General features: G+C 38.7%; 1 protein-coding gene across 4 annotated transcripts in view; it reads right to left on the bottom strand.

The window, feature by feature from the left end:
• Window positions 1–27,342, bottom strand: part of moxd1 (monooxygenase, DBH-like 1) — a 199,835-nt gene that overhangs the window by 10,504 nt on the left and 161,989 nt on the right. For all 4 annotated transcript variants that reach the window (XM_069887036.1, XM_069887035.1, XM_069887034.1 and 1 more), the window contains 4 exons: window positions 26,514–26,616; window positions 14,628–14,794; window positions 9,155–9,346; window positions 8,434–8,493 (listed from right to left, as the gene is read on the bottom strand). In XM_069887036.1, the coding sequence (XP_069743137.1) occupies window positions 8,434–8,493; window positions 9,155–9,346; window positions 14,628–14,794; window positions 26,514–26,616 (522 nt within the window). The remainder of the gene's footprint in view (window positions 1–8,433; window positions 8,494–9,154; window positions 9,347–14,627; window positions 14,795–26,513; window positions 26,617–27,342) is intronic.

Below are 27,342 nucleotides of genomic sequence, written 5' to 3'. Positions count from 1 at the left end.
AGTCACGTATCAATTAAAAAAAAAACACTAGAGTATTTATGGTGTACATGAAAAAAGAAAGAAAATTCCTTTTCCTTCGGGTGTAAGAATCTCCATATATCGACTAAACCATAATCCAGCAAGAAAGTTAATATAACTAGCTGATTTATTTGGAAGTGTCTGAATGGTGGAGGACCTGACAATCAGAGATTTAACCCATAGTTGAAATCTTCACCCCTAATCAGCATGTATTCATTCAAATTATGTAGAGAATTAAAAATCTTCTGAAAAAGTTCAGGGCAGTGGGTATTAGGAGCTTGTGTATTAACCATTACCACCTTCTTATTTCCTAATGAACCAGTAACAATTAAATATCTTCCATTTACACCAGATATTGTATTAAAATGTACAAATGGAACCTTGGAATCAATAAAAATCAAGATACCTCAAACTTTAGCTTAAGAGAGTAGAATTGTAAACCCTTCCAAAATTAAAAAATATATTCATCTTCTTTACAAATGTGCATCTCCTGCATAAAGATAATATCAGCCTGAAATCTTTTAAACATATTAAATATCTCTTTGCGCTTAATAGGATGATTAAGGTTGTTCAAATTCCAAGATATAAAATTATATGTATTTATAGCCATATTAACATTAAGATTAATAAAATTAAAAATGAAAGCCAGTCACACATATACAAGCACACTCCAGAGCGGATGATAGAACATAGCATCAGCCATAACAGATTTTTTAAAAAATGATATTCCACAACCACTCAAAGCTGCTCAGGAAAAACTGCTAACACTAACTAATCCCATCCCATCCCCCAACCCAAAAACTACCCAATAAGAGGGAAGCAAGCTACACATCCCTTAGCCTCTACCTCCAGCTGGGAGTGCTACAAACCGGGATTACAGTTATGTTTGTTCCCACTCATTATAAACGAAACAGCAAGATTAACTCTCCAGAAATTACAAGACTGAAGAAGAAATGATCACCATTTTACAAACCAAGGACAATATCAATTAATTAATTAATAAGAATAAATAACCCAATGTAACAACCTATAAAATTATACTATACATGTATATAAGAGGGAGAATCTCCTATTAGTTTTTTATTTAAAAAATATAGAAAAAGAAAGAAAAAAACAAAGAAAGAAATGAATACAAAAAAATCCTCAGTGATGTCATAACCAGGAAACAGTTCATGTAGGTTGCTGTGGAGTAGATGCAACTTCTTCTAGAAACTTTCAAACTCTATCCAGAACAGTAAACCATTTAGGAGGACCATTCTTGGGGAAAATCTTCAGCCTTGCAGGGAAACAAAGAGGATGATGATGTTGTTTTTGATAGAGTTTCATTTTTTCTGCCAAGATTTCCGGGGTATAATCTTCCACAATGTGAATAGAGATATGAAATTTCACCATAACTTGTCTGCAAGCCTCTCTGATTATGGTTTCCTTCATTTAAAAATAGTGGAGGCAGTGATTAATAGACCAAGATTTAACTTTAGGTGGGGGTTTTGATCTCAGAATATGCCTAATCCAGTATTGGTGGTTTACTCAAAACTCCTTTAAACCACTCAAACAGCATGTAAAGAATTTAATTGAGTCAGAGGCTTCAATACCTTTAGGAAGTCCAAAAACACGCAAATTCCTTGTCTGCTATCTAGGTCTATAGCTTTATGCTTATATTTTTCTAAGTCAGCTGCAGTCTCTCAAAGCTCTTCTGTAAAGGCATCAACTCTTTTTTTCCAAAATGTAAATACGTTGATCTTCAAGGTCCATTGAAAGCTTGTGGTATTATTTTTTAAAACTCTTTAAAACACCCTTGAAACTTTGTAATTTTTTGATCCAGTGCCTTGTAACACGCTCAAATTATCAATCTTAGCTTCTGATCTTATGAGAATTTCTTCAACCAATTTTTGAAGCTTTTTTTTCTTCTATGTTTCAGGAACATAGTTCAGGAACGGTCCCTTCCACTTCACGTCTGCCATTTAGAGGGAGATTTAAAAAGATTCCCAGAACAGCTTTTACAGATTAAAATAGCTGTTAGGTAGTGGGAGAAAGTTTAGTTGTTCAGGAACAACAAAAACGTATTACTCTATCGGCCACAAGCTGGAGTCTCTCAACTTCCCCAATGTTGACTGGCACCTCCTGACAACAATGGGGATAGATGGGGCAGAATTTGTCAGGTGTGTCAAAAAAGGATTTCTGACACAGTATGTGGAACAACTGACTAGAGGAGGGGCCATACTGGATCTAGTACTGAGTAATGAACCTGGTCAGGTGGCAGACCTCTTGGTGTGGGAGCATTGTGGTGATAGTGATCACAACTCTGAGCTTTAGCTTAGCTTATGGACAAGGATAAAAGTAGACAAAATGGGAAAGTGTTCAATTGGGGAAGGGCTAATTTTGATGTTACGAGGCAGGAACTAGGGAGATATTGGAAACAGATGTTCATGGGAGAAAGCACAGAAATAATGTGGAGGATGTTTATGGACCATTTGCATGGGGTTCAGGATAAGTTTGTTCCATTGAAACAAAAGATAGTAGGAAAGGGAACCATGGTTGATAAAACAGGTGAGGCAGCTAGTTAAGAGGAAGAAGGAAGCATACATTAGATTTAGGAAGCAGGAAATGCTCATGAGAAGTATATGGCAGTCAAAAAAGGATTTAAGAAATCTCTTGGGAGAGCTCAAGGGGATGATGAAAAGGCCTTGGCAACAGGATTAGGGAGAACCCCAAAGCATTGTGTGCGTTTGTGAAGAACAGAAGGATGACATGAATGAAGATGCGGCCGCTTAAGGTGCCTGGAAACGGAGGAGGTTAGAGAGGTCTTAAATGAATTCTTCAATATTTACCAGTGAAAAGGACCTTGATTAGGGTGAGGTCGAATGGAACAGGCCTATGTGCTGGACATTGTTGAGATTAAGGAAGTGGAGGAGTTGGATCTTTTTAAAATCATTAAATGATAAGTCCTTGCAGCCAGAGGCAATACACCCCAGATTGCTGTGGGAATGGAGGGAAGAGATAGCTGGGGCATTGGCTGTGATCTTTGAGTCCTCCCAAGCCACAGGGTAGATGCTGGAGGATTGATGAATAGTGGCATGGTTGGCGTAGCGGTTAGTGCAATGCCTTTACAGTGCCAGCGATCGGAACTGGGGTTCAAATCCTGCGCTGTCTGTAAGGAATTTGTACATTCTCCCTGTGTTTAAGTGAGCTTCGGCTTCTTCCCACCCTCCAAAATGTACTGGGACTTGTAGGTTAATTAGGTGGCACGGGTTCGTGGGCCAAAATGGCCTGTTACCTTTCCATATGTTTAAATTAAATATGGTTCCCTTGTTTAAATAAGGTAATTGGGAAAATGATGAAAATTATAGACCAGTGGGTCTTATGTCAGTGGTGTGCAAACTAATGGAGAGAATTCTCAAGGATAGGATCTATGAGCATTTGGAGAAGTACAGTCCATTCAAGGATAGTCGGCATAGCTTTGTAAAAGGGAAGGAAGTGCCTCACAAACCAAATTGAGTTTTTTGAGGAGGTAACAAAATAAATTGATGAAGGTAGGGTGGTAGATGTGGTCTATATGGATTTTATTGTCATTTGACATGGTCACCCATGAGATACTTGTTCAGTAAGTCATGAGGCATAGGATCCATGAAACTGTGGCTGCGTGGATTAAACATAAGCTTGCTTGAAGAAAGCAAAGAGTAGTAGTGGATGGAAAGTATTCTGCCTGGAGTTCTGTGAAGAGTAGAGTTCCACAGGGATCTGTTCTGGGGCCTCTGCTCTCTGTGATTTTTATAAATGAACTAGATGAAGAAGCGCAAGGATGAGTCAGTAAGTTTGCAAATGATACGAAGATTGGAGGAGTTGTGGATAGTGCTGAAAGTTGTAAATTACAAAAGGATATAGACAGGCTGCAGAGTTGGGCAGAAAAGTGGCAGACAGAGTTTAATCTGGGTAAGTGTGAGTTGATGTTTTTTGGAAGGACAAACCAGAAGGCTGAGTACAGGGTTGTTGGTTGGTTATGAGGAGTGTGGATGAAAAAGGACCTTGCAATCCAAATCCATATATCTCTCAAGGTTGCTTTGCAGGTTAATAGGCTAGTTAAGAAGGCCTGTAGGAGCTGGGCTTCATTAATTGGGGGATTGAATTCAAGAGTTTAGAGGACATGTTGAAATTCTACATATCTCTGGTGAGACCACACTTGGAATATTGTGTTCAGTTCTGGTCACTTGATTATTGGAAGGATGTATAAGTGATGGAGAGGGTGCAGAGAGATTTACCAAGATGTTTCCTGGATTGGAAAATAAGTCTTATGAGGCAAGGTTAGCATAGAAGGGACTTCTTTCTTTGGAGCACAGAGAATGAGACGAGACAATATAGGTCTACAAGATTCTGAGAGGCAAAGATAAGGTGGACAGCTAGTGTCTTTTTCACAGGGCAGAAATAGCAAACACCAGGCGACTTCTCTACAAAGTGAAGTTTAGGGGAGACATCAGGGGTCAGGGGTAAGTTATTTTTTTTGTTAAACACAGAATTGTGGGTGCCTGGAATGCCTTGCCAAGGATGTTGGTGGAGGATGAAACAGCAAGAACATTTAAGAGACTCAAGATGAAGCCTGCATTCACCACATCACATGGATGAAAGAAAATTAGGTAGGAAGGGTTTAGTATTTTTTTTTGTAGGAATATACAAGTTGGCACAACACCGAGAACCAAAGGTCATGTACTGTGCTGTAATATTTTAAGTTATATTTTGCTTTTTCTGAACACTCCATTTTATACTGTACTTACAAGTAAAATGAATAAACCTATGATTTAAAGTCTCAAATTTATTACTTGACAATTCAAAACCCCATATTATTCAAAAGTCTATTTGCACCAGAATTGATGAATCCCAAATATCCTGATGAGTGTTCTCTGCAACAAGTACACGACACTCTTAGTTTTAAATGGGAAAGATGTATTTTTGATGACATTTTAGGAGAAATGTTGTTCCCGAACAGCAACTTCTGGATTTTCACATCTGCACCTGTGTAGTTACCAGTAATTGCTGTCCAATTTCAACATAAATGTTTCCACTGTAAAATCTAGTCTTTCTTATTCTTTTCAATTCATATGTTGTTGAGAGGTAGGAAGTGAAGGATGGAGGAAATGGGAAAAAGTTAATAAAAATGTAATAGAAGGCCACAACACAGAAAAGAGACTATTTGGCCCTTCTAGTCTGTGCTGACCACTATTCTACTAGTCCCACTGACCTGCTTCCATTCCATAACCCTCCACATCTCTCCCCTCTATGTATCAATCTAAACTGTTCTTAAAACTCAAGATTAAGCCTGCATTCACCACATCAGACGGCAGCTCATTACACACTCCCACCACTCTGAGTGAAGAACTTTACCCTAATGTCCCCCCTAAACCTTTTCACTTTCAGCTTAAAACTATGACCTCTTGTATTTATCTCTCCCAATCTAAGTGGAAAAAGCCTACTCACATCCACTCTATACTTCTCATAATCTTATAAACCTCTATCAAATTTCCCCTCATTCTTCTTTGCTCCAAGGAATAAAGTCTTAACCTGTTTAACCCTTCCCTATAACTCAACTTCTGAAGACCCAGCAACATCCTAGTAAATCTCTGCACTCTTTCAATCTTACTGATAACCTCCAGCAGTTAGGTGACCAGAACGACACACAATATTCCAAATTTGTATTTGGCCTCGCCAATTTTTTACAAAACTTCAACATAACATCCCAACTCCTATACTCAATACTTTGATTTATAAAGGCTAAGATGCTAAAAGCTTTCTTTACAATCCCGTCCATCTGCGACTCCACCTTCAGGGAACAATTTTATCTCTTTTTCCAGATCTCTTTGCTACTCCACATTCCTAGGTGCCCTACCATTTACTGCGCATGTCCTACCTTGGTTCGCCCTTCCAAAATGCATCACCTCCTACTTGTCTACAATAAACTCCATTTGCCAAATTTTGGCCCATTCTCCCAATTGGTCCAGATCCTTCTACAAGCTTTGAAAATCTTCCTCACTGTCCACAACACCTCGTATCAGCAAACTTGCTGATCCAATTTACCATATTATCATTCAGATCATTGATTATAGACAACAAACAACAATAGCCCCAACACAGATCCCTGAGGCATACCACTAGTCACAGGCTTCCAGTTGAGAAGCAATCATCCATTACCACACAGCCAATTTCGAATTCAGTTTACAAATTCTCCATGGATACCTTGTGTCTTAACCTTCTGAACTAACCTGTCAAAGGCACTACTAAAATCAATGTAAACAACATCTACAGCCTTTCCTTCATCTACCTTCTTGGTAACCTCCTCAAAACTCTACAAGATTCATTAAACATAACCTACCATGCACAAAGCCATGCTAACTGTCCTTAATCAGCCCATGGCTGTCCAAATACTTATACATCTTATCTTTCAGAACCCCTCCTAATAATTTACCTACAACTGATGTCAGGCTCACTGGTCTATAACTACCTGGTTTATTTTTGGAGCCTTTTTATAAACAACAGGACCACATGAGCAACCTTCCAATCCTCTGGCACCTAACTCGTGGCTAACAATGTTTTGAATATATCTGACAGGGCCACTGAAATTTTTACACTAGTCTCCCTCAAGGTCCAAGGGAATATCATCCAGCACAGGGGATTTATCTACCTTTATTCATTGTAAGGCAGCAGGCACCACTTCCTCCTAAATCTCCATATGTTCCATGACACTTCTGTTTGTTTTCCTTCCATCCTGAGTAAGCACTGATGGAAAAGAAAACTGTTTAAGATCTCCACCCACCCACCCCCTCACCATTACTTGAGACTCCACACGTTGTTGACCACTCTGATCCTCTAGAGGACCAATTTTTGTCCCTTACTATCCTTTTACTCTTAATATACTTGTAGAAACTCTTACCTTCATATTATCTGCCATTGCAACCTTGTGTCTTCATTTTGCCTTCCTAATTTCCTCCTTGAGTATTTTGTTGAATCTTCTGTACTCTTCAAGTACCTCATTAGCTCCTTGTTGCTGTACACCTTCTCCTTAACCATATCGCAATATCCTTTGCAAAACAGTATTGCCTATGCCTGTTAACTTTGCCTTTGAAGGCCATCCACTTACTTAACACACCCTTGCCATAAAACAACATATCCACTCTTCTTAGATTTTTTCTCATTTCCACAAAATTTGCCTTCCTACAATTTAGAATCCCAACATGAGGACCAGACTTGTCCTTTTCCATAATTAACTTTAAGCCAATGGTATCATAGTCTCTGGACCCAAAATGTTCACCTACACATATATCTATCACCTGACCGGTCTTGTTCCCTAACATCAATATTCCTCCGTGGAGTGAAACATAAAAACTAATGAATTTTTATATGGCATTTGAGTAGGAAAACTTGGTAGTCTATTGCCTCCCCACCCTAGACGTTGAATAATTCCTGAAGCAAATATTAAAAATGGTGGAAAAATGTGTGACTCACTCTACAATAAAGCTTTTGCATTTGCAAGTTTACAAAATTGATATTATCTGAAGTTACTAGTGCAATCATTATAACAGATGGTCCTTATAAAGTGGTTTAAGGATGATTATTATTGGTATTTAAAATGTGCACCTTTTTGTCATCAACCTTCACCTTTACTTTCTGCTCACCTCTGTCCCAGAATACTGATGGACTTTTTTTTAACCACTGTACCCTTAGGAGCGTACTCACCTACAGCATTTCAGAATGCTATGGCCACTGTCCCATATCAGATTGTAAACCACTCCAGCAGGTAGGGAAGACTGCCTAGCGGATTATCAGTACCCAATTGCCCACAATTGAGTACATCTATCAGAAACATTGCCTGGGCAGGGCAAAAAGCATTATCAAGGATGCATCACACTCTAACTAAAGACTTTTTACTCTCCTTCCATCTACAGGAGCCTCAACTCCCAAACCAGCAGGCTCAGGAAGAGCTTCTTTTCTGAGGCTGTGACCCTGCTGAGCCTTAAATCACAGTATTGAGCAGTATGGCACTCACATTGTACTGTCAGTACTTTTATACTTGTTTGCTTGCTGGAGTGCTTGCTTTTATACACAGTTACTTTAAATAGCATATTCTTTGTACTTCTGGTTAGATACTATTTTTGTATCTGTACTTGGCACAATGACAATAAAGTTGAATCTAATCTAATTATACCAGTCAGAAATTTGAGTCTGTTTTCTGAAAGTATAAACATTTCTTTAGCATTTCTGGTCACACATGCATTTTATGGAATGACAAACTGTATAATATAAATTAAAAAGATAATGTTTTCTTCTCAAATGTTAGAAACTAATCATTAATTTGCAAGTGAATCAGTGCAGCTATAAAAAAATTCCCATGAAAACAAGATTGCATGATTTTTAAACTATCAATTTTCCTACCCATGTCATATTCCTGCGGGATCTGGTGTTATATTGGCATTCAGTCACCAAACTATCACCCTGAAAGACAATTTAAAAGCTTACAGTTAAGAGTGGTAACAAATGATAAATATGCATTAAAATATACATTTGATGAAATTACATTTCTATGAAAGATAGGTACATCTAAACTTTAATATTCCTTTCACAAAAGTTGCACTGTTTCTTGAGGAAAATGCATATTTATTAGAAACTAATTAGATTTTGAACTGCACAGACCTTACCCGAAGGAAAATGGCAAATAGAGAAGTAAAGGAATAATTTTCCTGTGTCTGCCAATCAATGTTTTTTTTCAAACCTTCTATTCAATTTCTCTTTCCTGATTCATATATTTTATCCAGTCAATTAGATATGTAATTGGTAATTTATCATTAATTTTTTTTCTGTTGATTACTAATCTTTGTTCAATAGATTTATATTGTTGCCGTGTAAGTCTCTGATGAAGTGTCATGAACTGGATGCAGCAGTCTTCATACTAATCACTAAATAGTACACATTTTGCATCTCCTCCCTCAACCAATAATGCCAAAGGCAAGTAGTTAGACAAGAAGCTCTTTGTTGAAGCATTCAAATTAATTACATCTCTATGTGGTTATAAATATTTGGAAAATATTTCCTTCAGCTCATTGCAATATTAAGCAATACCTACACGGTGAAAGATTGGAAAAGAGTGCATATGTACCGGCAGAAGAAGTCTTTCCTCGTTTAGGTAGCGGAACTCTTGAAAATTGAAGTCAAACTCGTTATCGTATGCAAGGAGAGGTTGCTCTACACTATTTCTGTAATGCCGTATTCTCAGGGCTCGTCCTGCAAGATGTGAATGGAGAAGTACAGCAAATACATGGATCCCAGATGCCTTTTCCTGAGACAAAGCCTGTGATTTAAAAATATTTTTTTTAATATAAAGTAGAGGATGTACCAACATTGAAAATAGATGAGATTACTTGTACAGACTTCAAGAACTAATTATCTTGCTTTTGGTTATTTTCTTCCCAAGCACATGAAATATAGAAGAAATGTCAAAGGCGGAAATTGTAAACAGGAAGTTCTACTTTTGTAATACTATTGGGTGCTTATTTGACATTGGTCCTAACAGATTACTTAAGAATACACACAAGTTGGAAGACATGACAAAACATAAGAACACAATAGGAGAAAGAGTCAGCTATCTTCCAGTAGATACCTCCACTTACCTGCCTTTTTCCTGTAACCATTAATTTCGCTACTATGTAAAAATCCATCCAAGTCTCAAATGCATTTATTGAGGAAGCCCTTTAATGCTTCCTTTGACATAGAATTCCACAGATTCACTGTTCTCTGTAAAAAGCAGTTCCTCCACCTCTCCATCCTAAAGATATTTCCTCAAATCTTGAGGTTATGTCCTATATTTCTAGTCTCACTTATCAGTTAAAACAACGTTCTGTCTTCATTGTATCTATCCATTTAATAATATATAAGACCCCCTCTTATACTTCTGAATTCCAGTGAGTACAGTCTCAGGTGATTCATCTCTCAATGGTTAACCACCTCATGTCTAGAATTAACATGGCACACTTCCTCTGCACTGCTTTCAAAGCCAATACACAATTTCTCAAGTAAGGAGACTAGAATGTACATCATGCTCCAAGACTCACTAGTTCCAGCTGAAACTTCCTGCTCTTGCATTCTATTTTCTAGCAATGAGCGCCAACATTCCATTTGCCTTCATGATTACCTGTTGTACCTGCAAACACTTTTGGAATTCATGCCCAAGAACTTCCAAGTCCCTTTGCACAACAGCATGCTGCAATATTTCACTATTTAAATAATAACCTGATCTATTTTTCCTTCCAAAGTGTATGACCTTGCATTTACCAACATTGTACTTCACCTGCTTTGCTCTTGCCACTCATTCAACCTACCTTTTTCTCTCTACAGATTCTCACCATCATGTGTGGAATTTGCTTTTCCACTCAAAAGAAATGGTAATTAACTCCGATTTAGACCACTATGTAATTCAGTTTAATCATTTTTTTTTAACAGATGCTTTGGGAATTTTATTATTCTGTGCCAGTTACAACTATTTTGAGCAAATGATTGGTACAGTCAGTTTGAAATAAAAAAATAAGCTAAATGAGAAAATTATATTAAGCTCTTGGGTAATGGTGTTGTAAAAATTATGTTAAAATATGCAAAAGACAATTTAATTGAGTAAATTTTTAATGGATTTGGAATATGTAGTTTTGAGACATTTTCATTTTGTTTAAAGCTTAAATAAGAATGCGACAATTTTCCACCTAACAAATACATTCATTCAGCAGGTTCATCAGCTAGTGAAATATGAATATACTAGAAAATTGTGATATTTTGACAAGACTTTAATGAAATATGCTGTGACAAATGAGATAGATATGGAAAGTACCAGTTAATTTGATTCTGTGCTAGCATATTTAAAAATATTCATTCTCTCTAACAGAAACTATTTTTCTCACCCAGGAATATGGAAGTAGGTGTTGTTTCAGGATAAAGGGTTGTTCATCTAAGAAAAAAGATAAAGATGCGAGGAATTTAGTCTCCAAGAGAGACATGAAATCTTAGAATTCTCTACCTCAGAGAGGCAGAGGCACTGAATATACACAACGTCAAGATGGACCGGTCTTTGGACTATCCAAGGAATTATGGGGAATAGAAAGTGGAGTAGTGGTCAAGATCAGATTAGACCATCTTTTTTAAAAAACTTTGAATAGAATTGATGGGCTGATGTTATTTTTATTTTCTTTTTAAAATATTTTTATTGATTCTCAATAATAATAAGTTTGTACAATACAATTAGGAAATGTGCTACAGAAAAAAAACAAAGAAAAGCATTGTAAGAATAATCATACATATGTATTTCCAAAGCAAAACCATAATAATAAATATAAATTTTCCAAGCCCCTAACCCTAAACAAGGTTGAAAGTTTGTGTTGCTGAAACAAAGTGAGAAACACAGTAACAAAATTCTGAACCTTCAATAGTTCATGAACATCTATAAGATTTGGAATCTAATTTTTGAATTAATTGAATATCTATTTTTTTTCTAAATTTAACAAGTGCAATTTGTGCCTTAGCCATTGTGTATGAATGGGTGGGGTATTATCTTTCCATTTAATCAAAATAGCATGACTTAACAGCAATAAAGTAAAAAGATAAAATTCAACATTTAATTGGAGTTAATAACATATTTTATTATTTTCAAATTGATTAACACTTGTTATTTGTTAATCTATTTTCAAACTGATTAACACTACATATCTGTGTGCTTGCCACTGTCTGCTGGAATTCAGTGATACATAGGGCCCATGTCTAAACTCAAATTATCTTGTTTTTACCCATATATAAATCCTTGTGATAAATGCAAAATTGGTGATGCTTCTTTAATCTGTGGCAGTGTGAGCAGTGGAAGAAACATAGCCACCATATTGAGGGTCATCAATGACAGATTTTATTCAAATTCAGCACGCCCCTTTAAGGGCAGCATGAGCTCAGTCACCTGGTACATTGTGACATCATAATTGCTGCCTAGGGTCTGCGCTCGAAGGGATGCTGGAGTCAGAAATAAACCTCTGACGAAGCCATTTCCCCATGGCTGCCCTGCCATGTGGCAATACAAGTGGGGTCAGTTCACCATGAGGATGTGTGCTGCCACACAATCCCCCCAAACCGGCTACACGTCCTGTCGCTTTGGCGGTTGGCCCCGGCGCTTGGGTGCGTCCGTCTGCACCGGCTGTGATAAGTCCAGATGGGCCACCTGAAGGTCCCCCACCGTAAAAAGTACCTCTCTTCCCTCCAATGTCCAGGATGAAGGTTTTGCCGAACCAGTGCAAGACTTTGTATGGCCCCTTGTACAGTCGCTGTAGCGGTGCACCTTGTGGTCCCCTCCGCACGAAAATGAACTGGGCCGAGTCGAGCTCTTTGGGGAGTTGAAACGGCTGGGTGCCGTGGCGTGCTGGTGGTGGGGGAGCTAGAGAGGCCAGTTGCCTGCGTAGGTCCGCCAGCAGGTTTTTGTCCGTGGCCGTGGTGTCAGTCAGGGTCTGGGCTGAAAAACTCACCTGGCAGGGAAAGCTGTGCACTATAGACCATCTCCGCTGCTGAAGCCTGCAGGTCCTCCTTGGGTGCCATCATAAACCCGTGGAGGACCCAGAGTAGTTTGTCCGCCCAGTCAGGTCCAGAGAGCATGGCTATAAGCGATGCCTTCAGGTGCCTGTGGAACCTCTCCACTAACCTGTTGGACTGCAGGTGGAATGCTGTGGTGTGGTGGAGCTTGATCCCCAGGAGCTTCGCCATCTGAGTCCACAGGGCAGATGTGAACTGGACCCCTCTGTCGCTAGTGATGTGCACCGGGACTCCGAAAGAGGCAATCCATTGGCTGACCAGAGTCCTGGTGTACATCTCCACGGAAGCCTCCTTAATCACGGTAACCACTGTGAGGAGGTAACGAGCCTCCTTGGACTCTGCCAGGGGCCCAACGACATCAATGTGGACGTGTTGGAATCTGCAAACCGCCAGGTCGAAGTTCTGGATGGGGGATCACATGTGTCACTGGTCCTTGGAGGTCTGGCACCTGCTACAGTTCCTGGCCAGTTCCACCACCTCCTTCTTCAGCCCGTGCCACACAAACCGCTCCGTGACCATCCGCATGGTTGTCTTTACTGCTGGGTGAGTGAAGTCATGGATCAGACTGAAGACCTTCGACCTCCAGTGCGACGGGACCACTGGGCATGTCGTGCCTGTTGAGACATTGCAGAGCAATGTGTCCGGGCTGCTGGGCCTGAGATGGCGGTCCTCAAGGTCTGCGTCTCCGCATCGTTTGTCTGTGCCTGAGCCAGTTGCTCGTAATCTAGGCCAGGCGCGAGAGTGTTGATGGGTGGATGGGAGAGCACATCTGCTACTACGTTGTCCTTGCCAGCCCTGTGTCTGATGTCGGACGTGAAGTCAGACACGTACGAGAGGCGGCCCTGCTGTCTGGCAGATCATGGATTCTTGGCCATCGCCAGTGCTTGAGTGAGAGGCTTGTGATCCGTGAAGGCTGTGAATGGCCTGCCCATGAGGAAGTAGCAGAAATGGCAAATGGCCAAATACAGTGCTAGGAGCTCCCAGTCGAAGGTGCTGTATTTGAGCTCCGGCGGGTGCAGCTGCTTGCTGAAAAAGGCCAGCGGGCACCATTGTCCATTGAGCCACTGTTCCAGTAACCCCCCCATTGCCGTAGCTGAGGCCTCCACGGAGAGTGCCGTGTGCACCTCTTGCCGCGGGTGGACCAGCAGAATGGCGATGAAAGCCCTGTCCACCTCCTCTGACCACGATAAAGTATTTTCTTTGATGGCCATGAGCATGAACAATGTGCGCATGGTGCGCGTGGCTCTGTGGATGAGACTATGGTAAAAGTTCATCATTCCCGCGAACTCTTGGAGGCCTCTCAGGGTGGAGGGTTTGGGGAATTGTTGAACAGCCTCTACCTTCTCTGGCGCCGGCGCAGCCCCAGCTGCCGAAATGGTGTGTCCCAGGAACAGGAGGGATTCCTTGCCGAACTGACATTTGACCGCAATACAAGCGGGGCCGGTTCGCCATAAGGATGTGCGCCGTCACAAATCCATATTTTCTAGATGTGACCAGTTTGGAAAAATATTAGAGAAAGGTTTTTCAAATGTTATTGATGATACTCAATTTGAAATTGAAACTAAATCCCTCAGTGGCTTTGTTTGGAACTCTTGGAGAAATTATATTTTATTAACTCCAATATATTTTTATTTTAAATTACTAAGTTATTACATTTTGAAAATGTAATTAAATAAAATATTAGTGATAAAATAAAAATTGTTGATCTTCTAAGTACAGCTGTAACAAAGTGGGAAATGATCAGATACACAATAAAAATCCTAAAATGAGTGTGATACAGAATAAATTTGATGCTTATTTAGTTTCATGAACATCAAATTTGACAAAAACCACATTGGCATAATAAAAAGCCACATCTCCGCAATTCTTTTATTACAAAGGCCACAATGAATAACTTGACTACATATTTCTGCTCTTGGTTATGACAAATACTATTTGCATCATACAAATAAGAGATAATTTTGATTTGGGAATGATTCAAAATTAAATGAGAAAACTTACGAGTCAATATAAAAGCTTACTTCTTGTAGGCATTCCATGCTGCAGTGACCTTGTGAAATATAACTTGACATATCAGGTGGTATCATGTGATAAAGACTGACCCAGACACCAGTTTCAATAATTCCAGCGTCATACTTCCTCAAGGCAGCTGTGTAGAACAGTTTTAAACCAGAGTTGTCTACATATCCTGCAAAAAGTAAAGCATGGTTAATCAAAGATTAAAATCTGAAGAAGAATTTTATCTTACTAAGAGATTCATGGAACAGAGTGGAATTAATTCAACAAAAAGTGAATCTATTTTTTTTCCCAGATACACTTTGCTCATTAAACAACCTCTTTCTATTTGTGTACAGTTTATATTATACAAAGTAGATGTGCTTGGGTGAATTTCATTTTTCTTCATGAAAGTCCCTGAGGGTAGTGAATGATTTACTTTCCCTCCAGTTCTGAACTAAAGATCTCACACACAAATTATTTTAATATAGGTGGTTCTTGCACACTGGCCATGATTTAGACTTGCCAGAGAAAGGTCACATTCTGATTCCAATGTAATTGGAAGTTCTGTTCTAAGATTTAGGTGCAAGCACAGTCTGAGCAAAGACAAACTCATGGACACAGACATATTGTTCCACTCATACCATGTTCCCGACACTGCAACCCCTTCTGATACTTTCCCTCTTTCAATCTCCTGCCTCCCTCAGACTTACCTCATCCCCCACCCCAATTCACTCATCACTTTCCCTCTTGGTTCTCACATTCACCTTTTGCCAGCTGCTCACTTTCTAAAACATTCACAGATGACAATCTCATATGCTCTTTAAGTTTTCCACCCTGTTGCCTGAAACCTGGGATATATCCCAGAACATTCAGATGCTCTGGAAAATGTTAGCAGAATTTTCACCATCAGTGGAATCCACTGAGTTCTTCTGGTCATTTCTCCCATTCTCACAAAATGTTTCCTATCCCATTTGATAATTGCCCCAGATGTTTATCAAATTAAAGATACACTATCTAGTCATTCAACTATATTCCTAGAGTGACATTCCCATTTTAAATTTCATTTTAGTTGTGTGGGACCTTGCAGGTTTTGGAAAGTAACTGTGAAAAGGGCTGCAGGCTTCAAAGACTGCATGTTCTTTACTTGATACATTTTGCAAAGTGAAAGGAAGAAGTATTGGAAAAGCTAGGGGCAGCAGTCATGTGACCAACTTATTTGAAAAGACAGTGCATAATCTTTTTCAGGAGGCCATTTTAAGGAAGCAGCACAAGAGTAATGAGCTCTTTGACTTTCTTTGTGGGATTGAGAAAGCCACTTGACTTCATTGTGCAGTTATAGGCAAATTGTCAGAATTCCTCCTTTAGAATAGAGGGATGAGACCACTTCGACTGACCCACGAAGAAAAAATACTGCACTCTACTTTAACTGACCTATGAAAAGGGTTCTAATTCCAGAAGAAGGCACTTTTCTAAAAAGGACATTTCTCTGAAGCACCTCAATAAGGGTTTCCTGAGTAATCAATGTTCTGTCACCACCACCCCAATTCCTTCCCCCCCCCCCCGCCCTTTTCAGGAACTGCAAACTTCAACTTAAAGCCTGCATGTTGCATCCACTTATGGACTGGATTCCTCACCATTCTAAGGCCTGTGTGTTGCATCAACTTCAAACCCAAATGTCATCACTAAATTTCTGAAACTGAACTTTGAACTGCCTTCCGAGAATTGAGCCTTGAGATGTAGTAGCTTGGGGTATTCCCCACACACCTCCCAATATATTCGCGCATAGTTAAAGTTTATATTAGATAATTGTATATATATTTACTCAAGTTAGTTAGATTAGGTGTTATATAATCATTGATTAATAATTACAAATATTATTTTAAATATAACACCATCTTGGCTAATTTTTTAATCGTTGCTGGGGAGTAACAACAAGGTATCACAATGGTGTAAGGATTTTAAAAGACTCGGCAGTTTTCTTTTTTGGTAAATAATTGTGAATAAAGTTTATTTTTAGGAAAAAGTGGTTTTTAAAGCAACTTTGAAAAAACCATGTGAATGCTTCTCAAAATTGCACGTTCTGCATATACAAGCAACAGAAAACACTTTACTTGGCTGTAATTATTCAAAAATTAGCTTCTTCAAAAGGGTCAATGTAATTCCAATAAGGACAACAAATTTGATTGTAATCTGTTTAATTCAATAATTTCTAACTATGGAAACTCCATTGCCTTTCAAAGATAATGAACCAATTTAAAGCAACCTAAATATTGATTAAAATCTTGCCTCAAGACACTGGCAATAAATATTCAATCATACATATTTTTCTGAAAATAAAAGGCTCTTTGAAGTAATACAAATATTTTTTGAGATAAAACACACATATGTATTCCAGATGCACAGCGATTTCTTTTCAAATTCTGTCAACAGCTGGATACCAAATTTTGACCTAGAAGAAAAATAGCTTGACCTCTTTTTCAAAGTACAAAACAATGGTTATTGAAATAATCTGTCAATTAGCATTGAATTTGTGTGAAATTATCCAGAAGTATAATCGTACTTTACTAACTGATTATTTAACTTGAAGGCTCTAGGTAATAGGAAATTGATAGAAAAACTAACCAATGCATAAAAGAAACATACATATTTTAATTTGAGAAGTTAAGAATGTAATTAAAAAACAGCAAATTGCTTTTGTTTGTATAATACCCAAGAATATGCTCCATTGGTATTTTGTTATCAGAAAAAACTACATGCAATGATTTATAAAATGTACGAGCCCTGTGTATAATGTAGAGTATAAAATGAACTGATGGATACAATATTTATACTACTTGATGAATGTTCCAGTCTCCTTCATGTATCAAAAGAAAAATACTGATGGAAATCTTGCCAAGATATTTTAAAGCTTAGGACAGCACCAGGACTTGATGATGCTTAAACCTGGACAGAATGTCTTAAATTGCCAAACTATAATAATAATTATAAGCTTTAATTAATATTATAATCCAGCACCCAGATGGATAGGAGTCTCCGCTTGCATGGAAACAGTATTCTTAGATTTTTAGGGTGGATCTCATGTGCTGCTACAGAAGCTGAGACAAGGGGTCGATCAGGATTAGACAAGTGTTGACTCAGTGGCTAGTTATCAGCTGCATGCGATGAAGAAGGGGTTGCACTCTCTACAACACTTATGCCAAGTTGAAATTGGACACCCTCAAGGCCCTTGATGTGCAGACTGTTTAGATAAAACCACAAACTCCACAATGCTAAGATATCGGTGCTATTTTTTTCCCAATTCTAATAACATTTGCTGCTTTCTCACTACCATTTCTCCTACCTTTTAAGCAGCATCTGTAATATTTTCTTAATAGTGTTCTCTTCTTCCAATTCCACCATTCTTATAGACATCCATAAGTAATACTGTTCTCACCTGTTCCACACATGCATTTCCATTTTTTTTTAAAGTTCTGCTGGTCTCCTTTTCTACTGGAGAATTGGGAGAATAAAACTTAAGATCTTTTATACCTTCAAATCTCATCTTGATTGATTGTTTAATTTTGAGTAGGTCTATTTGGAAATTATATGCAAGTAAGTATTAGAAAAAAATAAGCAGAATTAGCCTCTGCCTTGTATTAGTAACTGGTTGGAAGTTAGAAGACAAAAATAAGAAATCTAGAGAATGTTCTTTTATCACAGAATGGGACATGGTGATCCCAGATATCTGTACTGTGTCCTACATTTTTTTCTTCACAGATACAAATAATATAGTCAAGAAAAATTGCACATGACAATTGAAAGTTAATTAGACAAGAAATAGAAAGTCAGGAGAATTTAAGAGCAACAGGGTGAAACAGATGGATTTTTAAAAAAAATATAGACATACATCATGGTAACAGACCATTTCAGCCCACAAGTCTGTGTCGTCCAATTTATGTTTAGAATGGTGGGAAGAAACCAGAGCCCCTGGGGAAAACCCATGCAGACAGGGGGGAAGAATGTACAAACTCCTTACAGATGGTGCAGGATTCGAATCTGTAAAGATGTGCTAATTGCCACGCCAACTGTATGGATGAAAATGTAAGGTATAACTTTCAATATGCCAACATATAAATTTGTCAAGGTAGGAGGCACAACAGGGTAAGCAGGAAGTTGCATTATCAGATTAAGTAAGGTGAAATGGGATGAGGGAGTAGCTGGCTAGCATAGACTGGGAACATAGGCTATATGGTGGGACAGTTGAGGAAAGGTGAAAAACTTTCAAAGAGATTTTTCATAGTGCTCGGAAGTATATTCCAGTTAAAAGAAAGGGCAGGAGCACCTGCCTTGGATAACTCAGGAAATAAAGAAAGGTACCAAAAGCTCATGAGTACAAAGTTGCCAAAAGTAATGGGAAACTGGAAGAGTGAGAAAACTAAAATGCAAGCAATAAGGAGGTTCTGAAAGTAAACCAAAATAAAATATAAAAACAGGTAATACTTTTTTTTAACAATTATGTTAAAGCAGAAAACGATGGCGAAAATGAATGATGTAGAGAATGAAGAGGATTTAATATTGGGTAATACAGAAATCACCACAGCCTTGAATTACTATTTTATATCAGTTTTCACAGTGGAAAACACATCTAAAATGTCAAAGAAGGATGTTATTATTAAGATGAGGACCTTGATACAATTGCTTTCACTAAAGATGTAATGGGCAAATTAGTGTATCTAAAAGTAGATCGTGATGCAAGGCATTCCAGATACTGAAAGAAATATCAGAAGTTAGAGTAGAGGAGCTTGCAATAATTTACCATAATTCTCTGAATTCTGGACAGGTCCAGCGGATTGGTCCACCACTATTTAAAAAAGGATGCAGCAAAGAGGAAGCATGCCATTGTGCAGAAGGACTTGGGGGTGCTTGTGCATGAATCGCAAAACATTTGCTGCAAACGTAAGAGGTAATCAAGAAGGCCATGGGATGTTGGCTATTATTAGAGAGATTGAATTTAAGAGCAGGTTGGTTCTGCTGTAAGTGTATAGGGTATAGATGCAGCCGCATCTGGAGTACTGGTCTCCTTACTTGAGAAATGGTGTCTGAGGTTCACCAGGTTGATTCCAGAGAGGAGGGTGTTAGTCTGTGGAGAAGTACAACCACCTGGGATTATACTCACTGGAATTTAGAATGATAGGCGAGGATCTTATAGAAACATGAAAAAATTATGAAAGGTAGCGGCAGGGAGGTTAGATACTAGAACTAGAGGGTCATAGCCTCAAGATTCAAGGGAGTAAATACAGAGATGAGGAGGAACTGCTTTTCCCAAACAGCAGTGAATTTTCTGCCCAAGAAAGCAATAGAGGCTACCTCATTAAATTTACTTAAAGTACAGTTAGATTTTTCCCTAGCAGGGGAATTAAAGACAGGTTGGTGGAGCTGAGTCCTTGCCCAGATCAGCCATGATCTTATTGAATAGTGGAGCAAGTTTGGATATAATTGACAAGGTAGATCTAAACAGAATGGATATTCTTCTTGTGGAAAAACCTAGAACCAGGGGTCAATATTGAAAAATGGTTGTTTCAGAAACATGGTGATTTTATTTTCACTCCCTTCCCCAAGAAATGATCAAAGCAGAGTTTTTGAATATTTTATTGTAGAATTCAGTAGATTCTGAATGAGCAAGGAGGCAAAAGGATGTGGAGTTGAGGTTACAATCAAACTACCATGATTTTAATTGAATGTCAAGCTCTGAGGAACAAATGGTTGGTTCCTGTATCATATTCACATACACATTCATTGACTTGGATCAAGAAAGACAAAATATTTTATCAAAATTGTATTTTAAAAAATATATATTTACCACATGATAGAATCTGGCTCTGGCCATTTAAACCCAGGCTACCCAATTATTCTACTCTCCCATACATTTTGGAGGGTGGGAGAAAACTGGAGCACCCAGGAAAAACCCACGCAGCCATGGGGAGAATGTACCAGCACCTGACAGAGAGTGGTAGATTTGAATACAGGTAATAATGTTGCGCTAACCGCTACACAAACCGTGCTGCCCATGTATGCAATCTAAGGTTTTCATGCATACAGATCCTAATACACAGTCAAAAAATAATAAATACCAGTGAGGCTGAAAAATCGGTGTGTCAAAGCACTGAAAGCAAGCCCAAGAGTAATTGGAACAAAATGCTAACTTCTCTTACCCAGCACAAGGAGAATCAGGTTTCCAAGATTCACGAATAACCAGTGAGCCTGCTCATTTAGTCACCGATTTTTAATTTTTTTAAAAAAACGCAATGCAGAGTCCATACAATCAAACGCACAACATTATGCCTTCTCCAAAATATATACTAATTGAATGTTTTTTAAAAAAATGTTCCAAAACCTTACACAGAAATAAATGACAATAAAGTCAACGGAAGTGTTTATTTCTTATGGTTTATGGACAATTTTCCTCTTGGGTAATAAATCCCACAATAAAGACAATCCTTTGAATTCACTTTGCCTAAACACATGAATGAAGGCTTGACCAAGTTATGAGTCATTTAGGTTTTTATAAACTATAAATATAGTTCCTCTAATTCAGAGCATATGCTGCCTGGGCTGAGGAATTCGAGAGCAGCATTAAAAGAGAGTGGTTTTAAAAAAAATAGTATCCAAAGGTTAAAAGTGCAAAGCCGATTATGATAGGTTTTAAGTGCCTGTGCATTGGATCATGATAAATAAGGTTGATCACTTGCATTTACAATTAACTTCAAGGAATAATGATATAAAGACTAATGGTTCAATCAAGGATTGGGTTGGGATTTTAATATTTCTGGTTACAACATATTCAGAAATGATAGTGAAGGAAAAGAAAGATGGGGAGAGGATGGTATAAAGGGAGCACTGATGAAAGATATTAAAAATGCCACTCCTAATGATTTACTTAAGAATTCAAGGTGTTACAGGTTATATTATACATTGTCTGTCTTTGGCTTGGCTTCGCGGACGAAGATTTATGGAGGGGGTAAAAAGTCCACGTCAGCTGCAGGCTCGTTTGTGGCTGACCAGTCCGATGCGGGACAGGCAGACACGATTGCAGCGGTTGCAAGGGAAAATTGGTTGGTTGGGGTTGGGTGTTGGGTTTTTCCTCCTTTGCCTTTTGTCAGTGAGGTGGGCTCTGCGGTCTTCTTCAAAGGAGGCTGCTGCCCGCCAAACTGTGAGGCGCCAAGATGCACGGTTTGAGGCGTTATCAGCCCACTGGCGGTGGTCAATGTGGCAGGCACCAAGAGATTTCTTTAGGCAGTCCTTGTACCTTTTCTTTGGTGCACCTCTGTCACGGTGGCCAGTGGAGAGCTCGCCATATAATACGATCTTGGGAAGGCGATGGTCCTCCATTCTGGAGACGTGACCCATCCAGCGCAGCTGGATCTTCAGCAGCGTGGACTCGATGCTGTCGACCTCTGCCATCTCGAGTACCTCGACGTTAGGGGTGTGAGCGCTCCAATGGATGTTGAGGATGGAGCGTTCATATTAATTATACATTAATATGTCTTTAAAAGTGATAGATTGTGGGGGTTTAGTGTAGGTCATTTGACAAACAGATACTTACACTTCACAAAGGATATCTCATAAAATGCAAGCGCTTTGCTGAAAGAGAGACTTCATGTCCAGAGCGACTCTGCAGAATCTTTGAAGAATGCCTATGGAGGCTTCAAAAGTAGTTGTTAATTGGATTGATGCTGTGGAGTAAATGGACTATTGTCTTTAAAGCAACAGATGCCTAGGCAGAAACTGATTCTGGTGCCAGCAATCTGTTGGTTGCGGTTTGCTGTTCTAAGAGAGGTCATGTGGTTTTGCAATCAGAGAGAGAAAAAAAGACCAAACAGGATTTCTCTTAGAGAGAGAAAACGGAGTTCTGCAGTAGCTTTTGAGGCTTGTTGAAACCACTTGAGTTTTGAGTTCAGCATGTTGAAAACCCTTACAGTCCTTACAAGAGGAAATGGCTGGCTAGAGTTTTTCTCCTGAAATAAGAGAAACAAGAGGAACTCTGTGGAGACCTGGAAGAAGAGGTTATCATTTGGAAAACCTACAATGGAGGAAGTTTCTTTGTCAAGATGCTGAAGTGGCTGATTGGAGGAAATCAGTTTGTGTGTGTCCAATGACCAATAAATCTCTCTCTGAAACCGACGAGAACCTTCCTGAGCAGTAACCATTTACCTTTAAGCACCAGAGCCTGGTGAAAATTCATAAATGTTAAATTCTGTGCACAGTTTAAGAATTGTCTGATACCAGTGAACTTGGAGGAGTAAGAAGTGAGATTGGACTGTGAATCAAATAACTTTCCTGAACATATTACATACACATGCACTTAGAATTAGAAAGGGATTAAGTCAGGTTAAGTTAATAGTAATAAGTTAAAGTTTGATCCTGTTTTTCTGTTTAAAATAATTAAAAGCAACTTTTATTTAAGTAACCATTTGCCTTGGTGAATTTCTATTGCTGCTGGGTTTTGGGGTCCTCTGGACTCGTAACAAAAGGCATCATGTATTTGGTTGAAAATGAACAATAGAGGAGTTGATATAGTGCTGGGATTTTACAGCAGACCCGAGAAGCAAAGTTTCATGTCAAATGTCATGGGTAAAAACTTCAATTTTGATTTACATGATAAAGTGTAAAGGGAAGAAAGGAATCTTAGAAGATTATCTGTAGGTTTTTCGACCAAGAAGGAGGAAATGAAGCTCAACCCAGTCCTTTGGCCCAAGGTAGAGTAAGTGAAGGAAGAGGTATGGAAACAGGGTTTAGAGTATTTGGTCAGGGAAAAAAAAACAAATATAATTTCAAATATAATAAATATAATATAATTAAAAAGGATCAGGCTATATTAATGGTAAAGAGTTTCTTGTCATATACATTATACAAATGAACCAAAATTCTTACTTGCTGCAGTTGAACTGGAACATTAAAAAAAATACAAAAACAACTACAATTATATACATAATTGAATTAAAAAGAGACAATGAATATAAAAAAGATAATAAATATTTTTAAAGATTATTTTACTGTAATAAAACAGATGTATTATTACATGAAATTTGTTTTTTGTCTGCCGTAAGACAGACAAAGATTTGCCATCAGTAGAAATTACCTGACTCCCCCTTGTAGTAGGATAAAGAGAAGTAAGAGAGTCCCTTTAGAGACACTGAGTATTCATGAATTTGTATCCATTGTTCCTGTAGCTTCTGCAGCCACACAGACTTCAGTCCAAACTACCATCAACTCGAGCTCCAGATGCAAATCTGCAACGTGATCAGGAAGCCTTCAGCACTCAAGGCTCCTTGGGAGCCCCTTTCTGCCCTTGACACCCTCCTGTATCCCGATTCCGATACCTGGTGCCTCTTTTGCCAATCTTGAGCCAGTCTCCAGTAGTCCACACCTGGTGTGAGTCCTTTGACTACGTCATCAGCAGCCTGTATGGGTCCCTTGCCTCAAGTCACCAGCGGCCCCAGGGCCCCTGACTCATCTGCCACCATGGTCATACTCTGTAGAGTCATTTCCTCCTGATTCTTCTCAAACAGGAGGTATTCTCCCCATTGTCTGGTGCCCTCCGCACGACCTATGCTTCTCCTTGAGGGTGCTGCCAGAACAGGCACCACCAACTTTGGACCATATCCTCTAGTCGCAGGATTTTTAAAATAAAACACTGCTTCCTCCTTTAACAGGCTGTTGAAGGCCCGTACTAAGTCATCATTATTTAGACTGGGCAGTAGAACCCTGCAGAGGAGCGTGGTGACTCTTCTCCCCCTCTCTGCGGGGCCGCACCAACAGCGCAGGTGTAGCAGTTGCTCTGATGGCACTGCTATTTTGCCAAATACTCGTAGTTAATGTGTATTTGAATCAAAGCTGGGCAGATGATACATGAGGCTTTCGAAGAAGAGTTAAACAGGAGAGTTTGCAGACGTGGTGATTGTGCAGCAATGCACAAAATTACTGGAGAAACTCAGCAGCTCCCAAACTGCCAGAATGTTTGGCCTGGAAGTAGGCCTGAAGAAAACGGAGGTCCTCCATCAGCCAGCTCCCCACCATGACTACCAGCCCCCCCACATCTCCATCGGGCACACAAAACTCCAAACGGTCAACCACCCAATAGGTAGCAATGGTACATATCCATTGATTCAGGCCTGAGCTTTTCATCAAGTTATGAGCAGAAAATAGGCAGGTGGCTGAAAATAAAAGGTGGGGGGGAGCACAGTCCAACAAACAAGCAGTTATAGGTGGTTAAGGGTAGAAGTGAAGAAGAGAAAAAAAGCTGAGGTGATAGGGGGAGGAGGTCATTCTGTGAATGCAGAGGGAAGGGGGTGGGGAGCTGGATAATTTTCTGAATTCAGAGAAATAAGGGGTATGGGGATCAGATCAAATATAGAATTGAGCAGAAGATTAGCCGTGATCATATAAATGGTGTTGCGGGGGTTAACCTGAGACCACCTCCTTTTCTGACCTAAGATGGGAAACACACAACTGAAAGATTTATTAGCAACTTTAAAAAGACAATTGGTATCTATTTGAAAAGATAAAAGTTGTTGGTCTTTGGAGCAAAAGCAGAAAATGAGACTAATAATATAATTCTTTTAAGGCTACCAACACAGACAATTCTGGGCTAAAGGATCACATTCTGTGCTGCTTCCTTACGAGTTTCCAAAACTTAAAGGTGCCACAAAAGGTTACGATCCACAGAAGGTTCAACAGATTATGGGTAATGTCAGACAAACCACACCTTAATTTTGAACACAAGAATGGAGTTTGTTTTCAGTTAACCAAAATAGGAACATCGCCATTGGACAGCCAATGTACTGTCATTTAGCGTAAGCAGTAGTTTGACTGATTCTATGTTCATATCTTGAAGAATCTACTCTGAAAATGTGAAATTTTATTAGAAATAATTGCTTTGTATTTAACATTCTTATTTCTGTTTTAAGAATAGACTCCTATTCTGTTGGGGTGAAAATATGGATTTTGCAAGTTTTATGACATTCAAAATTTTTGGGATATTTTTACTTGATTAGATTCTTTGAGGTGTCCTTTATTATTGTCAGTGGCAAAGAAGTGATCATTTTGCAGATATTGAAAACGTTTTTTCCCTTTTGAAGCTGAAAGAGATGCAGTTTCACTGCCAATGAGATTATCAGGGTTCACTGTCCCTAAAGCAAGAAATGGCAGTAACTTCTGCTGTGTATAATCATAGTTAAACACAGCAACCCAGAGGCTGCTCCTCTACAAGCAACTCGCAGCCTTCTCCAGTTCATTTCTGATCTCAATCTTAAAGGCAGCTTATTCAGTTTTTAATAACTTTATAATTACATTGGCATACAATACATTTGAGTACCTAGTATTTACATGCATAACTGATGACTGGTTGTTAATGTGACAGGTCGTTTTGTGGCATATGTTTGTTTTTAGACTCTGGCTTTGGCTTCAAATTTCAGAAATTGAATCAAACTTGTATTGAATTATACAAATATTTGAGTTGGAGTACAACCAGCTTTGGCCTTTATATTCAATAAAACAAATCTGTAAATAAATGTGCATACTAAACTCTTTGTATTTCTGGTATTATTTTTCAGTATTTTAAATTCAATGCTACCTGAATTGGGTAAAAATGGACTTCGTATTGCTTATCAAATGTAATAACTTTAACCTGTGTAAACCTTTTAATGAATACTATGGATATTTCAATAGATATTTTCCACCATAAAATGTACAAAACATTTAATACCTCCAATCATAAATAGTAATTCAGAATGCTATTGTAGTAGTTGAAATCTATTTTAATTTGGAGACAAGTATGTAATAAGGTCCACAAGACTTAGAAATTATTTTATCTATGCAATATTAAACCACACAACTCAGACAGACTTTTACTGGGGAGGAAATGCTCCTACCTTCCTGAAAGCTTGGGTTATCATAATGCACTTCCATCATCACATATTTGGGATCATCTGATGTTCCAAGTGAAAGCCCAACATTAGGAGGAAAGGAAAATCCCTGTGATTATTAGACAAGAGAAAAAAAAATCTACAACTTGCGCTTCCTTTGTGGTGGACAGTATGATTGTATATAAACGTAACGATATATTTCTAGAAGTCAGTTTGCATCACGCTGAAGCCACTTACAAATGATTTAACATAATTTGGGTTGAACATTGCAGAGAAATTAGATAACTTCTCTCGCACTGTGAAATTGCCAATGTATAATACAACAAACCACCCAAGGACAAAATCTTGCATACACTTAGGCAAATGCATCGAGGTACTGTGATATCAGAATTTATTCCTCTACATCTAATACTCATCTCAATAATGAATGTAAAAACACTTCTTTTGTATTGTAAGGATTCAATAAAAACTTTAATATCTTTGGTTATACACCACATTTGTCCACCATGTTAGACACAAAGTGCATGTAGGTTTTCTCCTAATTGATAAACTAATTAGTTACTGTAAAGCATTTCTATTGTAGGAGGGTATAGGACTAAGAAGGAGGAATAATGGAATTGAGAAAGAATACATTATTTTCCTGTTATCCTCAGGGAATGGGATTGATGGGATTTCCCTGAAAGATGACATAGATTTGACAGACAAGTAGACTTGCTTACTAGTGTGAAATATAATCCAAGGGGGGGCGTGGCAAGATGGCGTAGGGAACAGATGTGCCTTCCAGACCTCTCCTGACTCTGATTTATTGTTTTGTCTTTAAGTGCCCGTTAAAGTT

The sequence above is a fragment of the Narcine bancroftii genome, chromosome 6 (genome assembly GCF_036971445.1).
Source record: "Narcine bancroftii isolate sNarBan1 chromosome 6, sNarBan1.hap1, whole genome shotgun sequence".
Classification (NCBI taxonomy): domain Eukaryota; kingdom Metazoa; phylum Chordata; class Chondrichthyes; order Torpediniformes; family Narcinidae; genus Narcine; species Narcine bancroftii.
This window is presented reverse-complemented; position numbering and strand designations above follow the sequence as displayed.